This window comes from Solanum lycopersicum, chromosome 7 (genome assembly GCF_036512215.1).
Source record: "Solanum lycopersicum chromosome 7, SLM_r2.1".
NCBI lineage: Eukaryota > Viridiplantae > Streptophyta > Magnoliopsida > Solanales > Solanaceae > Solanum > Solanum lycopersicum.
Window position 1 is genome coordinate 67191114 of NC_090806.1, and position 17550 is coordinate 67208663.

General features: G+C 33.4%; 1 protein-coding gene across 1 annotated transcript; it reads right to left on the reverse strand.

Moving 5' to 3' along the window:
• Positions 1-1061: 1061 nt before the first annotated feature.
• Positions 1062-1931, reverse strand: LOC112941884 (protein TRACHEARY ELEMENT DIFFERENTIATION-RELATED 7-like). Its single transcript, XM_026032234.2, has one exon. It carries the CDS (start codon positions 1929-1931, stop codon positions 1062-1064), a length of 870 nt encoding a protein of 289 aa, XP_025888019.2.
• Positions 1932-17550: the final 15619 nt, after the last annotated feature.

Here is a 17550-nt window from a genome sequence, read left to right on the forward strand (position 1 = left end):
TTTTTTTTTCTTGGATTCTGCTCTGTTTCTCATGTGTTATGTTCTAATCCTTCAGTTTTTGTTTCTGTTCTAATCTTATGTAAATGAGTGAAGGGCTTGTTATGAAATTTGTGGTAAAAAGGAACAATTTTTTTTTGCTTCTCCATCTAAAAAATGAGTTTAATTTATTTGAACATGGATATATAGAAGGGGAAAATGATGAAATATAGCAGGTACTTATGATGGATTTGTGACCAGATTGTACTCCTGGTGCTGCTAATTTTGGCTGTGCTGAGCTTCTAGGACACATATATCTGGTTGATTATCTAATCAAATACTTGCTGATTCCTTTTCTATCCTTTGTTTTAGTCATCTTCCTATAAATTTTGTGCCTTTTTTACTTCATGTGGCGTAGAAAGTTGAAATTAAAGACTCGCTAAAACGGTAAAAAGTCATTCTTTTTAAAACGGGCTAAAATTGGAACGTAGGGAGTAGAAGCATGTTGTTCCAATTGCTAAACTGTCAAAAGATCTTCTTTGTTCAGTTGAGTGCTACGTGTGTAATGTGTTCTGTTTACTCCTACATGTGTGGGAATGGGAATTATGTGCTTCTTTTTATGGTCTTAACACCTCATGAGTTAGCTTTTGAGTTTGAGTTAGGTCAAAGATTCAATTGTTATCGTGTTCCTACCATTTCGATGTGTCTTTATCTGTTTTTTTTTAATTTGAATTGCGGAGTGACTTAAGGGTCATACTGGAGTATCTGTCTGAGTTGAGTTAGTGAATAGAATAGAGGAATCAAATAATACTTTCTTGATAAAGAAGTTCATAACAAGGAGCAAAGGTTGCATTGCATTACATACATGAAGGTTAGAAATACATCAATATTCACTAGAGTTAGAAAACATATGAAGAAATCATGTTTTGGTTATTTAACAAACATCAAGTTGATTATCTTCTTCTGCTTGCTCTTTTTTGTAATGTTCCTGTTACACTTTTCTCTCATCTTTATAATGTGATGATTATTATTGTGTTATTGGTACAAAGAACGATATGAATGGAGATTGTCTTTTGCAAATTTTATCAGCCTTTATGGTCATGATTGTGATTATTGGAACTAGAAGTTGATGCTGTTGTGTTTGTAGCATCAAGATGTTCACCTCCCAATTGTCCTAGTACACCCTCCTCGATTTTCTCCCTTTTCACGATTTCTTCATCTATATGTATATCTTCATCAATTGTTAGAATGACAGCTTTTGTTCCATCTGGACGGGTTACGACATCTTCATGGACCTTCATGTGTTCATCCACTTTCATGATATCTATTTCCTGAGAGGCTTTCTTCTTTTTCTTCTTAAGGAAGCAGCACAGAGCAACTAAGAGAAATGCTAGAAAGAAGAGACCACCAAGCGAGACGAATATAATGATGATGGTATGTGAATGATGTCCTGGTGGAGATGGGGGTGGAGTTGGAACAACGTGTGGGGGTGGTGGAGGATAAAAAGGACGGGGTGGTGATGGTGTAACAGGTGGACTTGGACGTGGACGTGGAGGTGCAGGGGGTGTAACCGGTGGACGTGGTGGTGGTGGTGGTGGTATAACTGGTGGACGTGGTGGTGCCACTTTTGGTGGTGATGGTTTAACCGGTGGACGTGGTGGGGCCACTTTTGGAGGTGATGATGGTGTGACTGGTGGACGTGGTGGGGCCACTTTTGGAGGTGATGATGGTGGACGTGGCGGGGCCACTTTTGGTGGTGATGGTGTAACCGGTGGACGTGGAGGTGCCACTTTTGGTGGTGATGGTGTAACCGGTGAACGTGGTGGGGCCACTTTCGGAGGGAAAGGAGGTGTATTAGGTTGGTGGGGTGGTGACACACTTGATGGAGGAAATGGATAGTTATGAGGTGGGAATGGAGGGAAGTAAGGGAAGTTGAAATTTTGAACATTTGCCATTGCAATGGAAGTTCTTAACTGATTAAGCTGTTTGTATGATGATGTTTATTATTAGTGTTGAGTTTGAGTATATATATTACTTGGGGGTGTTAGTATGATAATACTTGTAAGGTTGTTATAACTTGACTCTTAGGCTAAGTTTTGCCAAGTTGTCATTGATTGCATTCCAAAACACTCATTTTTATTCATGTTTCTCAGGCATGTCATGCTGATCAAATGTTCATACCATGAATTGTTTCACTTAAACATTTGCTTGTGAGACAAAACTTGTTGTCAATTGAATAGGTTCACTATCTCCTAACTTGTTGAGATGTTTTGAACTCCTATGTCATAGGTAAGACTAATTTAGGCCCATTACTAAAACTCAATGGATAACAAAGGCCCAACCCACCAAAAATTATGAATTTGTGGTAAAATTAGTCTTAAAGCTATAGCTTTTATACTTTGCGAATAGTTTAAACGTGTTATTGACATCTGTTAGATTTTAATTTACTTAATTGATATGCATGTGATGCCTTTTAGTTTATTTACTCGTAATCCTATTCACTATTTCAATTTTGTTCTTCATTTATATCTAAGTAGGGCAACTAATCTCATTAGTATTTCCCAAGTCAAATATGAGCTAGGATTAAGGAACAAAAAAAAAATGAACAGAAAAGTTAAGAGAAAGTGCTGGTGATTTGATTTATGACGACTTTGGCAATGAATTCTTTTTAATACAAATATAAAACTCTTCAAACTTGCTTTGATATTTGATTTTTTTAGAGGCTATTCTATTTTAAATTTAGCTCAAGAGCGACATCTATTATTTTTTAAAAGACATTAATGATATATACACAATATTTTAAAAGTAGATAATAATAGTGAAATATCTCTCTAGTTTTTCCTAAATAGTTTAACTTTAATTGACATTTTGTCTAATTTGTGGATACTGTATGACTCAGACAAAGAATATTCAGGTATTAATCACCAATTATATTAATTGTTTGGCTGACAAGCAAATCTACTTGCAAATAAAGGTACTATAAAATTGTAGATTAATAAACTAATCCTTAGATCAAGTATATTTATTAATAAACTAATTTCAATAGCATTTACCAGGTCAAATATGAGTTAGTAATTAAAAACTAAAAAAAATGAAAAGTGAAGTTCAGAGAAAGGGGTGGTGATTTGATTTATTGAGACTTTTGAGTATACAAAAAACTAATCAAGGTGATATACTTTGTAAATATTTAATAATTTTTAATAAATACTACTTTACTTAATAGAAATTCTTCGAGTTAGGTTATTCTATTCTAAATCTAGTTCAAGCATATGAAAAAAAGACACTTATCCACGAAAAGGCATATGAAATATCTCACAAAGTGTTAGATAATCACAAAGAGATCAAAACATTTAATATAATCTCTTCAAAGCGTTGTTGTTCGATGTTTTCGACAATCACAAATATATCATACGAAATTTCATATCATTCTAAATTTGAGAAATATACCATAATGCGGTAGAGAAAAATAATCAAGGATATAGAATTTTGAAAGGAGAGGTGCACTACTACGAAAAGGTGGGACTAATATATGAATTTTACCAGTATATAATGACCTTTAGATTTTATCACTTGAACTCGTTAAACATTAAAAGTTATAGATCTAAAATTAATTCTTATATATGTGAGAGGTGTTATCCAATTCAAGACAAAAAAGATAAGTTAGATATATAAGATATAAATTTTCATCCTCACTTAAAGAGGTACACCCATACTCATCCCATTATATAATTTTTCAAATATGGGTTCGTACATATATATATATATTTTAGTATTTTCTGAAAAAATTATAAAGCTACTCTACATAATAACTAAATTTTGATTAAGTAGATAGATTAATAAACTAATAATCTCATGTCAAATAAGAGCTTGGACTCGGGAATTAAAAAAAATGAATAGAAAAGTTCAGGGAAAGCGCTGGTGATTTGATTAGTTACAACTTTGAGTATATAAAAAAATTATTCAAGTAATATACTTTTGGTTATATTTAATAAATATTTAATACAAAGTTTTTCAAATCCTAAGACCCTGTTGAGATTTTTCCGAGGCTAATCACATCAACATTCATATATATCTAGACATCTCGAATGTCCCATAAAATTTTTCGAATTTTCACTAAATCTCAAGGCTAAAGCTATATTACCAAATAGAGGTAGAACTTAAAGGAAAAAGGGAAAAAGATTAGCTTATATCCATGTAATAATGTTGTAATCTAAATGAATTAACTTATTTAATTACGATCTATTCATGTGACATTCTTTTTGTTTGTCTGCACGTAATCCTTTTGATTATGTTAATTTTATTTTTCATTTATATCCAAGAATAAAGTCAAGAACCATAATATTGACTTAAAATTTTTGAACAGTAACATTAAATCAAGATAACATTGACACAGAGATTACATATTCTACATTTTGTATTCCTATCACGATTAATTATTTTGCTGACATGCAATTGAATAGAGATGAAAGCTACTTAAATTTATATAAATTAGTAATAAACTAATCTTGATAAAGTATATAGATTATTAAATTAATTAATCTTATTTGCATATACCAGGTCAAATATGAGCATAACAAAACATTCTGAACAATAAAAGAAAATAATAATCTAACTCAAATTTTATTCCTATCAAAAAGGTAGACAAACTATTTAATTTTTTATAGACTCTCGAATGAAGGGAAAATAATCAAAAGCAATCCAGAGAAAAAGAAATTAACGAAAGTGAAAGCATATAGCAAAATATTCTAAACAGTAACTATAATTTTTAAAAAAACAATAATTGAAGTACATAAAATAATAGATAGTAATAAAAATAAAATAAAAAAATTATAGAAACAATACTACTACAACTATTTATACGGTCAGACGAATAACAAAACAACACATTATAATCGCTCGTTGAGGATATCATTAATTAATAAAAATGTGTTCTCTCTAACCGGTTAAGCTAATTTTAGATAAGATGATCGCACAGTTCTAACATGATATCAGAGCAAGCGCAGGCATGTTGCACCTATAAATAGCCTCTACAGTTGTACCCAACTAGTTGACAAAGTATATATATTTAGTATGAATTTAAGCGTTATTTTACTTATATTCTTTAGTTTTGTGTTTCCATTTTTGCTCTTTTTGTGCTGCATATACTGCATAGAGAAGCAGGACAAGGAGGAAATTGGTGAGACAACGAATCATAGCGAAGGTGGAGGAGGATTAAAAGATGGAAATATGATTGTTTTAGCTATCGCTGGTGGTGCAGCGGCAGCAACAGCTGTTAATAGCAACAGTGGTGGTTGTGGAGCAGCTGCAGCAGGAGACAGCACTACAACAGATGCTGGTACGTACCAGGGATGTTGTTGCGGTGACGGTATTGGTGGTGATGGTGGCGGTTGTGGCAGTTGTGGTGGATGTGGCGGATAATTTCAAAGTAATTTATACTTTTGATTAAGATCAGAAGAGATTGCTCGGATGAATAATAATGCAAATTAATGTGCATTCTTTTTTTTAGGAGTTGGGGGGGGGGGGGGGGGGGGGTCATACGTCGAACGAGGATATTGCTCAGATAGTAATTACTAGGCATATTTCATGACAAACATATAGATTTTGGGTTTTTGTGAGGGTTGAATTGTCAATGTTAGCATCTCCTTCTTTTTTTTTTCGAAGGATTATTCGTGTGTTGTACTTGCCTTATGGTTTGATATTATTTTTTATTTTAAGAAAAAAAAACAAAATAATATATAGATGTGAATTCGGGTTGGAAAGCAAAAATGTAAAAGCTCCTGAAAAAAGGTTAACTTAATTTGAATTTTCTTTAAAAGGGATAGTGATTAGTGAATAATTAGGTTGATATCACTCATTAACTTATACAAATGTCTACTAACTAAAAAATAAAATCTCACAAATAATTCCAAAATAGAAGCAAAACTCTAAAGAAAAGATGCAATAATTTGTGAATTTTTATCGTGTCTAAAAGGTGTCCGGATGATGAAGAACTGAAAATTTTGCCATAAAAAAGTGTGTTTGACCAAACAGGCTCTCAACAATCACTTGTGTGGTGTTGTATTTCAAAATAATCTTCTAAATATATGCCCTTATCAATTTGATTTTTTTAAAAAAAGATTTATAAATTGTCAATTTTTTTCTGTTAACTTGGAATGAAATAAGGTACTTAAGACATAGATTAACCAAATTATGTTAAACACAAGCATCCACTAGGCCTGACAATATATAGTTCAACACACGCATTGCCTAACAAGCTAATAGCTACTGATATTAATTAATTTGCACTTTTTTTGTGGTAATATATATTAGTCTTTAAGTTGTGGCTATTACACTAACTAATTTTCAAAATAAAATAAACATGTTATTAAGTACATCAGCAAGATATTAATTATCTATTTATGAATCCTGCGCTCTAGCTATATTAAAGTGATGTTCTTTTAGTTTCTCTGCACGCAATCTAGTCACTTCGATAATTTTATGTCTATTTTATTCTTGCTATTGAATACTATTTATTATCTAACATATTTCTTAAAATAGTAAAAGATATATTTAAATTATTCTACATATAACATTTTCTTAAATTTGGTGACGAGTCATCAAATTCAGAGAAACAAATTGAAACGAATAGAATATTATAATTGACCGCTGGCTTGCTATAAATAGCCTGTAATAATTAAAATAGTTGTGTAGCAAAAGCATATTTAGCATGGATTTAATCGCGATTATTGCGCCCATAATCGGCGTTATTCTGTTCCCTATTTTGATCATTTTGTGCGGCAAATGCCGCGAAAAACACCGGCAGAAGCATAAGGATGAAGCTCGAGGAGGCGATGTCGAATTGGGTAGTGGGGCCGGCGAAGTGAAGGACGGGAATTTGGTTGTTTTGGCCGGCGCCGGTGGTGCAGCGGCAGCAACAGTGGTTGGTAACGAGGATAGGGACAAGGAGGTGGTATTGGAAAAGTTATCGGAAGTACCAAAACTACTAGAGACGTTGATAAATTGTTTTTGCGGCGGTGATGATGGTGGTGGTGATGATGTTGGTGATTTTGGTGGTGGTGATTGTTGTTGTGGAGGTAGTGGTGGTGATGATGGTGGTTGTGGTGGATGTGGTGGATGTGGAGGTGGTTGTGGCTAGTTGTGAATTTTTTGTTATATATATAGTATATTATAGGCCCATGTAATATATTAACAAATCAAATTAATATATCTCGCGTGTCAGATTATTGTATCTCGCACATTTAATTAATTTATCATGTTTAAAATGTAAATCAGATTAGTATATTATGTATGAAATGCAATAACGAATAATGCATCTTACGTATCAAATTAATGTATCGATAATTATATTATTATATCAATTTTTAAAAATTTAATAATTATAAAAAAAAAAATTTATCTTAAAAATATGAAATTATCGTACTTCCTCGTAAGCCTAAAATCATATTTCCATATAGAAGCAAAACTTAATTAAAAGGAAAAAGTATCAACCATCAAAATGAAACAACAGGTGATAAGGACTGTTTTTTTTTTCATTGTGTATATAAATACTGCTAAACGACTTTTATTTAGCAATTTTGAATGTGATAATACTAACTTTATTGTGACTAAATATTTATGTCGCAATATTTAAAGAAAATTTATTGCCAATAAATAGGGAAAAGTATGCGGTTAAACAAATTTATACTATTTAGTTACTCATCATAGTTATAGTTTTCTATAATTACCACCTGTGATTAAGATTATACATTAATTACGTGGACTGATTTCGAATTAGTATAGCTAGTCACGTTTGTATATGCATAATCGCATCTCTCCTCCCTATAACACGTAACTACTATTGTAATAATAAAATAATAATTATGAAGATTAATTAGATTATTTTTGAGTAGTTATATGTGAAAGTTCCTCCATTAAATATTTGAGTATTTTCCGACTATGTTAAGGACATCCTTTTTTTCAGGATATATATAAGTGTGCGACATATAGAATAAAATTTCATCCACATTTTGTTTGGGTGAGACGCAAATTGAATTAGAAAGGAAGGTATAAAAAATGATATATTAATTTGATGATGTTAAGTCAAACATTTTCCACGCCTAATACACTCAGATTCTTCAGTAGAACAATTCATGATACTCCTAGAGTTGAAAGGAACTAAAAACAAAAAAATATTACAACTTGAGTACATAAAAAATTATAAATAGAGGAAAAAAATTATAAGTGGCTTGTTATAAATAGTCTATAAAAAGTGACATATTTGTAAAACTATATTTAGTATGGACTTAACGTTTTTGTGGTTCTCATTTGGCATTCTTTCAATACCCATTTCGTTGATTTTATGTCTCCTATGCAAAAGGATACGCGAGCCAGATACTGGCGATGTCGAAATGGCTACACCGGCCCCAGAACAAAGAGATGGGAATATCGTTGTCTTGGCTGGGGCCGGAGAAGCCACCTCGAGAGTTGTTGGTAGTGGTGATACTGGAGATGTTGGTACGTACCAAGGTTGTTGTTGCGGTTGCGGTGATGGTGGTTGTGACGATGGTGGTTGTTGTGGTGGCGACGGTGATGGTGGAGGTTGTGGTGGTTGTGGAGATTAATATGTAGTCTTGACGGGGAAATGCTTTTTTATGTTGGAGTTGTGGGTTTAAAAAAAAAAATTCACCAAAATCTGTCTGGCTTTACCTTTAAAAGTTTTTTTTTGGCCAAAATATGTAAGTGCAGCGATTTCTTCGAAAAAAATTAAAATTATTGAAAAATATTTTGGAGAAAATTGCTGGTGGTTAGCAATTTTTAATTTTAACGAGATTAACGGTGTGAAAATAAAATTGCTATTTCAGTAGCCAGTTTGCCCCTTTGATTAAAAAAAATTAATATATCCTTTTGAAACTTTTGTCAAATTTTTTACCCTTTGGGCTTCTGAGACTAAGGAATGGACTATCCCTAAACTATTGACTCGAAAAACAGACATTGAACCCTCAAACTCTTCATCCTAGCTCCACCCTCAGTATATACTAATATATGTAATCGTGCATCGACGTTGACAAGTACTTTAAAATATAATAATAACTTAATTTTAAAATCATTATCACTATTTATCTTTTTTCTTTCTATTGTGTTCGGACATCTTTTTTTTAGTGGGCAACATATAAATTATACTTCATCCTGCTTAATGTTACATTACTATTTTTATTTCAAAATAAAAAAAGATAATATTGATGTATTCAAAAATTTTAAATCTTAATTCACCACATGGGTTCACCCTGCTTACCTAAACCATGATACTAAATGAGTTATTATCGTCAAAAACTTACAAACACCTATTATTGGTCGATGATGGCTAAAATATTTCCTTTTTAAGTTTGCTTCTACAGAAAATAGTTGGCCAAATAGACCAATTATTAGGACATTATTTTTTCCTCATCAATAGCCCATATATAAGAATTAATTATTTATGTACTCAAGTTGTAATAATTTTTGGTTCTCATATATAATCTTTAAAACAAATCACCAGCCTATCACGGAATTACTTTTATTTTTTAAGTTTCTGAATTCTACCACATAAGTGACGTGGCAAATGTTTGACATGAGATTAATTTATCAATCAATGCACTTAATCAAAATTTAGTTTATTAAAGTACATTTAAGTACTACATACGTACCTTTCTTTCCATTTAGATTTCGTGTATGTCAGCCAAATAATTAATCTAGTTGGTGATAAAATAGCCTTAAAATAAAATATTTCTTTTCTCTATGCAATAGGTTTATATTCTTTTTTCTGATCTCAAGATTACGTCTTCCTTTTTCCTTGGATATTGTACAACTAACGGTGTGTTTGAATGAAGGAAATTATTATTTTAAATATGTTATCAATTTTTTTAGTTAGATTAAAAATTTTAAAAATATTTCTCCAGGAAAACAAGCTCCTTAAAAATGAGGAAAATGACTTTCCTAATGAAAGTAAGGAAAATAAATTGCATAAGTGATATTCCCAGTTTATTATGAACTATTCTCCCACGCACTTACCTCTCATCCGTTGACCATCCCATCCCCACCACCCCAAAACCCCACTCCTCATTCCTATCCGTAACGTTTTGCTATGTAACATATAAATGCTTTTTGGGTAATATATACCATTACTTGTCAAACTCTAGAAAATAAGTAAAATACACATTTTAAGAAAATATTTTTCGTACAAAACATTTTTGTTCATACCAAACACATCGTAATTTGAGATAACATATTCTATTTTTAGGCTTCCATCACCAACTAGATTAAATTATTTGGCTGACACACAAATCGAATTAAAAAGGAAGCAACTTAAATTATAAAGAATAATTCATGATACCCTTGATTCAAAGTAACTAAAAATGAATGAGGAGCGTTGGTGATTTGTTTCGAGTACTATGAAGAGCCAAAAAATGTACGACTTTTTTACATAAAATTTTTATCATATGGTCTATGAAGAGTAAAATAATAATATCGGAATTGGTCGGTGACTTCTTATAAATAGCCTCTAATTAAAATAGTTATTAAGCATATTTACGATGAACGGACTCATTTTAGGGATCATATTTGGCGTTCTTATGATACCTATTTCGATAATTTCGTATAAAATATATCGTCACATACGTGATAAGGATAAAAATAAAGGAGGAGCCGATGTGGAAATAGATAATTGGGCTCGCGAATTAAAAGCTCGTGAATTAAAAGCCCGCGAATTAAGAGACAGGAAAATGAAAATACTTGCTTTGACTGGTGCTGGTGGTGCAGTGGCAGCGACTGGAACCGGCACTACAACAAATGTTGTTATATACGATGGTATGTGTTGTGGCGGTGGCGGTGGTGATGATGGTGGTGGTTGTGGCGGTGGTGGTTGCGGAGGTGGTTGTGGCTAATTTGAATCGATTTGTAATTTTAAAAGATTACGTAATTGTAAATATTTTATTTTGATTTTCTAGTGTTTCATATTCGTATTGAAAACTTTTTTGTGAATTAATATGCACTAAGGACTTTCCTTTCTAGGAATTTGAGAAATGAAAATAGCATTTGCTATAATTATATAAAGTCTCACTTGTGAAATTAATATACTGCTATTATATGTTGTTCTTAAGTTTATATCCTTAATATTTAAAAACAATCATAAATTATAAGTTTAAGTTTATATTTTTATAGTATAATATATATTTCATAAGTTATGTTCAGACTTAATTAGTTCTCAAAAAACTTATGTGCACTAGATATAAGTGTACTTACTAAAATCATAAAAACGTGCAATTTTATGTATTACTTACTATAGGTTTATCCTCTTTGAACTAGAAAATACGTGCAATTTTATGTATTACTTACTATAGGTTTATCCTCTTTGAACTAGAAAATAGATCTCACAAGGCTAAAATTATATTTTTCCAATAGAAACAATTCTCAAAAGGAAAAAAAAAATATTAGGCCATCAAAATAAATTGTTACTATGACAAAAGAGAATAAAATTAGACGTGGAAAGAAATAATGGTCAACCTCTAATTTTCATGTAATAATATTTTGTATCATGACTTAACTTAGATATATCTACAAATCACTAAGGTTTTTGCTTATTTGAAAGGAAAAATCATATATGTTTCGAACTATGGTTTTACATCCTAAACGTGGTTATAAATGAAATAGTTTTCATCTCTAAGAAAACAAACTTTTTGAAATTTATTTTGTAAAAGATTTTGTCGAGTCAAAGATTTGCATAAATTACATTCCATTTTAAATCGTATTGTTGAGATTATTACATCGAATATATTGTTATTGCAGTATAACAAACTTGTTAAAAATCAGAGTTTTGAAAGGGTGGAATATATTAATCAATCCAATTTGGAATTCAAGGTTTAGAATTGGAAAGAAAGGTACTTAAATGATAGATTAATTAGATAATCTTATGTCAAGTATCTACAAGGCATGAGCTCAATATCAGTATACAATTCATAATATTAAATTTCAAAGAAACTAGAAATATATGAAAAGATAAGTTCCAAAGTAAGCGTTGATGATTTGATTTAAGGATATTTATATATAAATTACAACATGAGTACATAAAAAAATTATCCTATAGCCTATGAACTTTGTCAGGGAGGAAAATATAATATCGTAATTAATCGATGATTGTCTATAAATAGCCTCTAAATTAGTTGACAAACATATTTTGTACTATGGGAGACTTAACAAATTTTGCGATCGTATTCTGCGTTGTAGTGATGCCTCTTTCGATTATTTCGTGTGCCATATGGCGCTACAGACTCCATCGAGAAAAAGATAAAGGAAGAGGCGATGTTGAAATGGCCGCGGATAGTGGGGCCCACGGATTAAGAGAGAGGAATATCGTTGGTTTGGCGGATACTGGACGATCTATTCTCGAAGGTGGTGTAGCGATAGCTACAATTGTTTTATAACGGTGATAATAACAATAGTGATTGACAGTAATGATGGTTGTGATTATAACAGTTGTGTCATTTGCTAGAAGACCAACTTTATCTTTAAACGTCTTAATATTAATGAAAATAAATGAGACTTTAATCAGATTAATTACTTGTTCTTTTATATGTATACTATTATTCTTAGTGCCTAGTATATGTGGAAGTTAGTCCTAGTTTTATGCTTAGCAAGTGTGTTGTGTTAGTAGCCATAGATTATATTGTTACACACTTCGACGTATTATTAGAGCTGGCATGAATTCTAAAATTGAAAACTTGCAACATATTATATTTATTTGTTGTTAAATATAATATAGTGACAATTATAATATTACTGCTAAACAATTATTACTAAGAGTGTGTTTGGTACGAAGGAAACATTTTCTGGAAAATGTTTTCCAATTTTCCCATGTTTGGTTGGGACAAAAATTTCGGAAAATGTTTTCCAAATCAACTCATTTTTCTCAAAATTAAGGAAAATGACTTCCCTTAAAAAATTAAGGAAAACATTTTCCATAACTCTCCTTCAATTTCAAATTACTTTTTTTTTGGGAAAAACATCAATTTAAATAAATATTTTCAATTTCAAAATTTTATTTTTTCACCTGATCCTTGACCCTACCCCCATCGGCCAGCCCCCACCCCCCAACACCAACCCCTCCCCAAAAAATTAATTTTATTTTTTAAAAATATTTTCAACTTCAAATTTTTATTTTTAAACTCCTACCCCTCCCCCCCTCCCGGCCAGCCCCCCTACCAGCCCCTACCCACCCCAATCCCCCAAAAAATTAATTTTGTTTTATAAAAATACTATCAACTTCAAATTTTTATTTTTTTCACTCCTTCCCCGCCCCTCCCCCACCCTCACCACCACCCAAAAAAATAATAATTTTGATTTTGAAAAATATTTTCAATGTCATAAATTATTTTTTACTCTAGTAAAAATAAAAAATGTCTCTCAAAAACATTTTTCATTCATAAATCAAACACTAAAAATCATTTCCAGAAAATATTTTCTACTCACCAACCAAACATGAGAAAATAAGTCCAAAATCTACCTGTTTTCCAGGAAAACATTTTCCATGGAAAACATTTTCCTCCATACCAAACACACCCTAAATCTTGTAGAGATCCGTACGGATTACAACCTACATTTTCTACATTTAAGCTTCCATCACCAAGTAAATTGTTTTTTTTTTTTTTGGCTAGATTAATTAGATGATCTTATGTCAAGTATCTATTAGGCCAAAATATGAGCTCAGAGATATCAGTAGAACAATTCATGATACTTGGCTTCTAATTACAAGGGAACTACAAATATATTAAATGAAAAGTACCAATATATGCGCTAGTGATATGATTTAAGGATGATATATGAAGATTCAAAAAATATTACAACTTGAATACATAAAAAAAAATTAATCCTATGGGCTATGGAAAAATTAATATCGTAATTGATCAATGGTTCCTATAAATAGCTTATAAAATAGTTGTCAACCATATTTACTATGGACTTAATGATTATTTTGCCCATACTCACTATTTTTCTGTTCCCAATTATAGTCATTTTGTTCGTCTTATGCCGGAAACGCCTGATGGCGGAGGCGATTGTAACGGTTGTTGCAGTTGTAGCGGATGTGGAGATAACTTTGAATTAATTTTTTTTAAGTTTTGAATAATGATTCAGACGTTTTAATTTTAATGGAAAACAAATAAGGCCTGTTAAGCGTACATTAGTGGCCGTCCCCTCTTTTCTTTGTTTGTTTTTCTCTTTTGCTCTTTTAGGAGATGGAGTAAAATAGAGTTTATTGGTGATTTTTTTTTCTTTTGAGAAGTAAGATTGATCTTGATGTAATATGTTACACGATATATTAAAGTTAACATTATATAACATAATTATTAACATGAGATGATTGAATATATGCGTGGATATGTATGTTGTGCTTTCTTTTATTGAAATTACATTGACTATATTGTTATTAATTGTGCGTTATGGAAGCGGGAATAAACTTATCATTTCAATTTAGATAAAATAACTTTTTGTCCAAAAAATTGAAGGTTAGTTACTCTCTTAATGATTTGAAAGAAAGGTACTGAAATTATAGATATAATTAAATGATCTTATGTCAAATATTTACTAGGCCAAACATGAGCTCAGATTCAGTAGAATAATTCATTGATACCCCTAGATGAAAAATTCCAAAGTTATCCTATGGTCCATGAAGAGAAAAAAAAAAAATTCATATTTGATCAATAACATCTTATAAATAGCCTCTAAACTAGTTATATTATCATTAGCGTTTCTATAAGCTCTGTTATAACATTTGTCCTTTGAGTGAGAATTTTGTGATAGGCTCGATTCAGATGTCACCCTTTTAAACCAACTGAGTCATCTCGAAGGTCGAAGGACAAGCAAGCATATTTACAATGGATTATATGCCTATGATTGTGGGCATGCTCTCCGTTTTTCTGGTAATAATTTTGACGATTTTGGGCACCATATGAGTCTACGCACGCAGATCAAGGAAAAAAGAGTAGGCGATGTGGAAATAGGTTGCGGAACTGATGGATTTAGAACTGCGTTAGTGATTTGTTTGACCGGCACCGGAGGAGCTGCTGTCGCAGGTGGTGCTGTGGCGGAGACAGTGATTGGTGGCGCTGATACGGTTAGGGAGGGTTGTTGTTGGGGTGGTGGCACTGATGGCGGAGGTGGTTGCGGAGGTGGTTGACTTAAGTTTCTAAATAATTATACATTAGACATAAAGTTCGATTGTTAAAGGAGAAAACGTGTAATTTTATGTGTTTATTAAGTTGCCGATTACGTATGTTACACAAAACACCTATGAATTAAAAAATGAACCTCACAATTCAAGTACTAGAGTATTTAAACATCTCTAATCTAAAATGTTATGGTTCAGAAAGATGTGTTGAAGTTCTCAATTTGGGTTTTGGTGCTGGGTACTTTAATGTTTTTTTACTTAAAAGTTAAGTGGTTTTTAAGAATTTCAGGATATTTTGATTGATAACAGAGAGTTGCTCGGACGGTAAATATTAAGCTGGATACTTGTGAATTATCAATGCTGTTGTTCGGGGCCTGCCTGCTGAATTTTCCTCTTTAAAACAGCATATCCGATATCACGATGGTCCTCTCACACTAAATCAAATTTCGGGCTGGTTGAATGCAGAAGAATTAAACCTTGCCATGGAATCCAAATTGGCCCTCGCCGACTCGACAGCTCAGCCAATCCACACTGCCCTTTACGCGGCTGGACAGCGTGGTGGCGGCCGTCCAGGCAGACGTGGCGCACAACGTGGCGGCGGCAGAGGACGCCAGCAGCCCTTCGTCCACAGCGGCAGTTCTGGCCGCAGCAGACCAGACCTGGAAAATCGACGCGGTGGAGGCAGCACTCCATCCTCCAATCGTGACCTGCCCGTGTGCCAAATCTGTGAAAAGCGAGGCCACGTGGCTCGCGTATGTTGGTACCGCTATGACGAGCAATCTGCTCCTGCACCAAACGGCGGCACTCGTGCGATGCATGCATCTACAAGCAACTCTTCAAGTGATTGGTATCTGGATACTGGTGCAAATTCTCACGTGACGCCTGATTACTCTCAACTCCATAATCCGACTTCATATTCCGGCGCCGACACAATCACTGTAGGTAATGGCCAATCTTTACCCATCTCCAATACAGGTTCTGGCTTTGTATACACTCCCACAGGTACTTTCTCATTATCCACGTTACATCACGTCCCATCCCTCACATCCAATCTTCTGTCTGTCTATCTGTTTACCAAAGAAAATAACTTCACTCTACTTTTCAATGCCCATAATTTTCAGATAGTGGACAATTTAACCAAACAGATCCAGTACAAGGGCCGTTGTGAGCAAGGTCTATACACTCTTCCTTCCAAGCTATCTGCGTCAATCTCATCTTCATCAGTTGCTAATCAAGCCATTCGTTCTTCAACCTGGCACCGCCGACTTGGTCATCCATGTGCCGAAGTCACTAAGTCAATTTTGTCTGTCTTAGGTTTTTCTTTTTCCACTAAGGACCATTGTGAGTCATGTTATGTAGCCAAATCGAGTCGTTTACCGTTTCTCTTATCCAATACTAAGGCCACAGCGCCATTTGAATTAATACACTCTGATGTTTGGGGTCCAACCTCCATCTCCCCTTTTAATGGTTTTCGTTACTATATATGTTTTGTTGATGATTATAGTAAATTTACATAGCTTTATCCCTTAAAACGCAAATCTGAAGCATATTCGGTTTTTGTAAATTTTGAACGCATGGTCAAAACCCAATTCAACTCCAACATCAAAATCTTTCCCAGTGACAATGGAAAAGAATTTTTAAACAATGCCTTTGGCTCTTTTCTCCAATCTCTTGGCATTGTTCATCACACATCTTGCCCATATACTCTTGAACAAAATGGTGTTGCCGAACGCAAACACTGTCACCTCATTGAAACCGTCGTCACTCTTCTTCATGAGTCTCATCTCCCTGCACCTTTCTGGGTCGAGGCGTTGGCCACTGCCAACTATCTCATCAACTGCATGCTCACACCCTCCCTCTCTAACACATCTCCCTATGAATGTCTATACACACACCGTCCAGATTACACTCATCTTTGACCATTTGGTTGTCTTGCCTATCCTTGGCTACGCCCTCACACTCAACACAAACTTCAACCCCGGTCTACACCATGCATCTTTCTAGGCTACCATCCCACCATAAAAGGATACAAATGTTTTGAACCCATCTCTCAAAAAACATATGTCTCTCGTCATGTTCGTTTTATCGAGGAGGATTTTCCCTATCCCCGGTTAAGCTCTGTCAATGCCACGTCCAACCCACTTGGTCTTATTCCAATCTTTCCACCGAGCTCACATGGCCTTATACCGGCATCCATTACCCCATCCATCATACACACACCACCCAATCCCAACCCTCTCATCCCATTCGGATCACCCACCACCCCCAATCCACCCATCCCACCAACTTTCAATCCTCCTTACCAACAATCTCCACCAGCCGAAACAACCCCTCCTCCACCCCCACCCCCTTTACATCATATGCAAACCCGTTCCAAATCCGACATTTTCAAGCCCAAA

Bases quoted from the DNA above. Each gene is read 5' to 3' on its own strand.
- LOC112941884 (XM_026032234.2), bottom strand. From the start codon at position 1,931: ATGGCAAATGTTCAAAATTTCAACTTCCCTTACTTCCCTCCATTCCCA.